Raw genomic sequence first — 3,627 nt, forward strand, 5'->3', positions numbered from 1 at the left:
TTGGAAAATACCTGGAGACTTTGGGGGTGGAGCCAGGAGAGGGCGGGGTTTGGGGAGGGGAGGGGCCTCAGCATAGTACAATGCTATGGTGTCCACCCTTCAAAGCAGCCATTTTCTCCAGGGGAGCTGGTCTCTGTCAGCTGGAGATCAGTTGTAAAAGCGGGAGATCCCCAGGCCCCACCTGGAGGCTGGCAACCCTACATGAGGGAGCCCTTGGGAACTGTGGCCAGCAAACACAAGGCTGCTTTCCTGTGGCCAAGCCAGTCCCCTGTGACAGCTGCCACCAAGGGCCCCGCCCGTGACTCTGGTTCACCTTCCCCGCTCCCGTTCCTCTGCACTGGACTTCAGGAAAGGTGGTGGCTGGCTCCAGCTGCTCCACAAAGCAGGCACGGCCTCCCCACTGCACTGCACTGCCGGCCGGCTGCGGCTTCCCAGACTGTGCTTCGTTACCTGAAGGAGCCGAGCTGATGAAGATGCGGACCAGGTTGGATGGCCTGGAGGGAAAGGAGCCCCCCTGCTCCGGGCAGGCTTCTGTGCTGAAGTTCATGAGGGGGTGCTCCTTGGATTGGTGCCGAGTGGCTCCACCTACCCCTTCAGGAAAATGGAGTGAGACTCCTGCCAGGCAGAGCTCTCAGGTCCCCACTGAACCATGAGCGTAAAGCACCCGGGCTCTGGGAGGCAGCCCTGTGGGGCCGGAGACATCATTGCCATGGCAACCCCTGTTTGTGCCCAAACACACCTGGGAGCATTGCCAGGGGATCCACACCTGGGGGAAACACTTGAGTCAGAGCTGCTGGGAGCCTCCACTGAGTGGCCGCGCTTGGATCTCTTGTGCTCCCACAACACCTTGGGAGGGGTCTCCAGAGAGAAGCCCCAGCTCCGGCCTCACATTCCAAGGTCTCTCCCATGCCCAAGGAAGAGCTGGTCCTGATGTTATCTGTACGCATACAAATCTCGAAAACACAAAAGATGCAGTGACTTAATCCTGTCACAGGTGAACCCCCTCTTATAAGGGAAGCAATCCTTTTAAAACAGTTACGTGGAAACAAAGGGTCTCTTTGCCTGTTCCAAAATAACGCACTAACCACTAAATCACAGGGCTACATTGAGATGGATAACCAGGCCCGTAGCTACGGTGGGGCACTTCGGGGCTTCGCCCCCTCAAATGTTGAGTCCCTGCTTGGCACGCAGAAGGTCTGTCTCCAACCCAAGGTCCGAGCCTTAGCAAAGACCTGGCCGAAAGAAGGCCTCTCTTTGCGCTGACGGGACGTTGCAGTGAGCTGCATGAGGCAGCTTTATACTCACTGGTGTGAATGCTGGAGCACCCGACTGTGGGAAGCTCAGTCTGTTGCTCGGCCTCTGGGCCACGAGGGGTCCCCTCCTCCTGGTTACCATTTCCAGCTCTTTAAAGAGAAGCAGGAGCTGGTACGAAGGAGGAGTTTAAAAACCAGACACCCAAGGCTGGCAGGCGTGGGGATGGGGGTGGGGGTTGATGAGCTGTGCTAGAAAAGGTTGACTCGGGAAGTCATCTGCAGGTGTCTCTGCTCCTGTCCCTCTTCCTGCACCACCCCACCCCAGGGGCTTTTTATGGGTTTTCACAAATTGTCCACCAACAAAGCACTATGGTAGGCTACAGCCATCTGCCAGTCGCTGAATCCCCATCCCCAAGAGCTCCTGAGTGGTGCTGGGTGGGGTTAGGGGACTGGAAGAAGAAAAATGGTGCGGATGTGGGCCAGACCAGGAAATATCTGGACTTCCCCATCCTCACAGCAGCCGTCCTGCTTTGCTGTCTTTCCTTAAAAGGTTGTAGTAAAGCAGTTTTAGGAGCTGCGGTGGCTCAAGTGGTTAAGATGCTGAACTGCAGGCTGTGGAAGGTCGGTAGTTCAGCGGTTCGAGACCCGGGTGCCGCATGACGGAGTGAGCTCCCGTCTCTAGTTCCAGCTCTTGCCAACCTAGCAGTTCGAAAGCAAGAAATTGCAAGTAGATAAATAGGTACCACTTCAGTGGGAAGGTAACAGCGCTCCGTGCGCCTTGGTGTTTAGTCATGCCGGCCACATGACCACGGAAACGTCTTCGGACAGCGCTGGCTCTTCGGCTTTGAAACGGAGATGAGCACCGCAACCCTAGAGTCGGATTCGACTGGCTTTCGAGCAAGGGAACCTTTACCTTTACTTTTTAAAGCAGTTTTAGGAGAAACTGCAGGTATGTCCACTTTATCCTCACAACAACAAGGTACATGAGAACTCCACCATGCTGTGTGGAAGTAGGAGAAAAATCCTGCTTCCCTAAACCTAGAAGCAGTCTCTCTCATTCAATCTCTCTCTCGTCCTTCTCACAATATTAAAAGGAAGCCTCAACCCCTGCTAGGGTTACCTGCTTCCCTAAACCTAGAAGCGGTCTCTCTCATTCAATCTCTCTCTCTCTCGTCCTTCTCACAATATAAAAAGGAAGCCTCAACCCCTGCTAGGGTTACAGAGAGCCATGGCGAGTCAAGGCCTCCTGAGGAAGGAATGCTGTCACTATCTTTAGCTGCCACCCAACAGCCTGAGCTATCAGATGTGCCTGAGTGGGTTCGGAGGCTTTGGAGTTGGAGGCATTTTGTCCCGCATGATGGCATCCCCAAAACATGCCAGGATTTTGCAGAGTGACTAAAATCCCCGCTCTCTCGGAGGGGCCTGATGGACGTGGGAGCAAGGTGGCTGAGGCCCCAGAGATCAAGCCACTGAGTCAGAAATGGATGTCTAGAAAAGCCCAAGAGCTATGTAGGGCAGAGTGGGGCTCTTCCCTCCCAGGCAGGAGGCACCCAGTGGGGTGGGGGAAATGGTGTGGCTCAGTGGCAGAGCTCCTGCCAGTATCCATGCCCGAGCTCCATTCCACATATCTTGGCGGCAGGGAAAGCCCGCTCTGTGCGTGAGGCCCTGGACAGCCGCTGGCATCCCAAGCCAAGTAGTTAACTGGATCCAGTCTGGGGTAGGGTCACCTCTGGTGTTCCCAAGGCAGAGTTTCCTTTAGATTTGGGGTGGCAGAGGAAGACACTGGGGAAGGCTGACGAGACTGGGGACAGAGGGAGGGCATTCTGTGGAGCCCGATGGACCACGCGAGCTCCAGGATGAGCCACCTACACAGACGGTGACGTGACAGTAGGGGTGTTCCAGCTGGGCATCTCCAAACCCATTCCCACCTCACTTCGGGACCAGTTATCATCACACCAGTGGGCAGACTGAAGCTCGACCAGTGACTGTCAGTTTTGGGGCAGGTCCTAAGACCCGGAGACTTACAGCTCCCCCCCCCAAGGGAAGTGGGTGAGGCAGAATTTCGCCTCACAGGCTTGGAGTATATTGGCAGAACAAGATCACGGAAGAATTTGTCTATGGCCAGAAGTCACATTGCCAGCAGGCGGACAAGAAGGACATGTTTTCTTGGTTATCTTTTCCCTCCTTGTCTATTTGTAAACATTTCTGGGGCAGGCCCTAAGACCCACAGACTCACAGCCCCCTCGGACTGAGAGGCCTAGACAGGGGTCGTTTCGTAGAAAAAGAGCTAGGGGAACTCATTAGCATAACTCATTAGCATATGCCACACCCCCTGACATCACCGGAAGTGTGTCATAAGGCCACACACCCTGAC

General features: G+C 55.2%; 1 protein-coding gene across 1 annotated transcript in view; it reads right to left on the reverse strand.

Annotated features, from left to right (window-relative positions):
- Positions 1 to 547, reverse strand: part of LOC107121681 (NACHT domain- and WD repeat-containing protein 1-like) — a 48,087-nt gene extending 47,540 nt beyond the window's left edge. Inside the window, exon 1 of the mRNA XM_015424648.1 lies at positions 314 to 547. Within this exon, the coding sequence (XP_015280134.1) occupies positions 314 to 547 (234 nt within the window). The remainder of the gene's footprint in view (positions 1 to 313) is intronic.
- Between the last annotated feature and the right edge of the window lie 3,080 nt (positions 548 to 3,627).

This window comes from Gekko japonicus, unplaced genomic scaffold, assembly GCF_001447785.1.
Source record: "Gekko japonicus isolate JY-2015 unplaced genomic scaffold, Gekko_japonicus_V1.1 scaffold596, whole genome shotgun sequence".
In the NCBI taxonomy this organism is placed as follows: Eukaryota; Metazoa; Chordata; class Lepidosauria; order Squamata; family Gekkonidae; genus Gekko; species Gekko japonicus.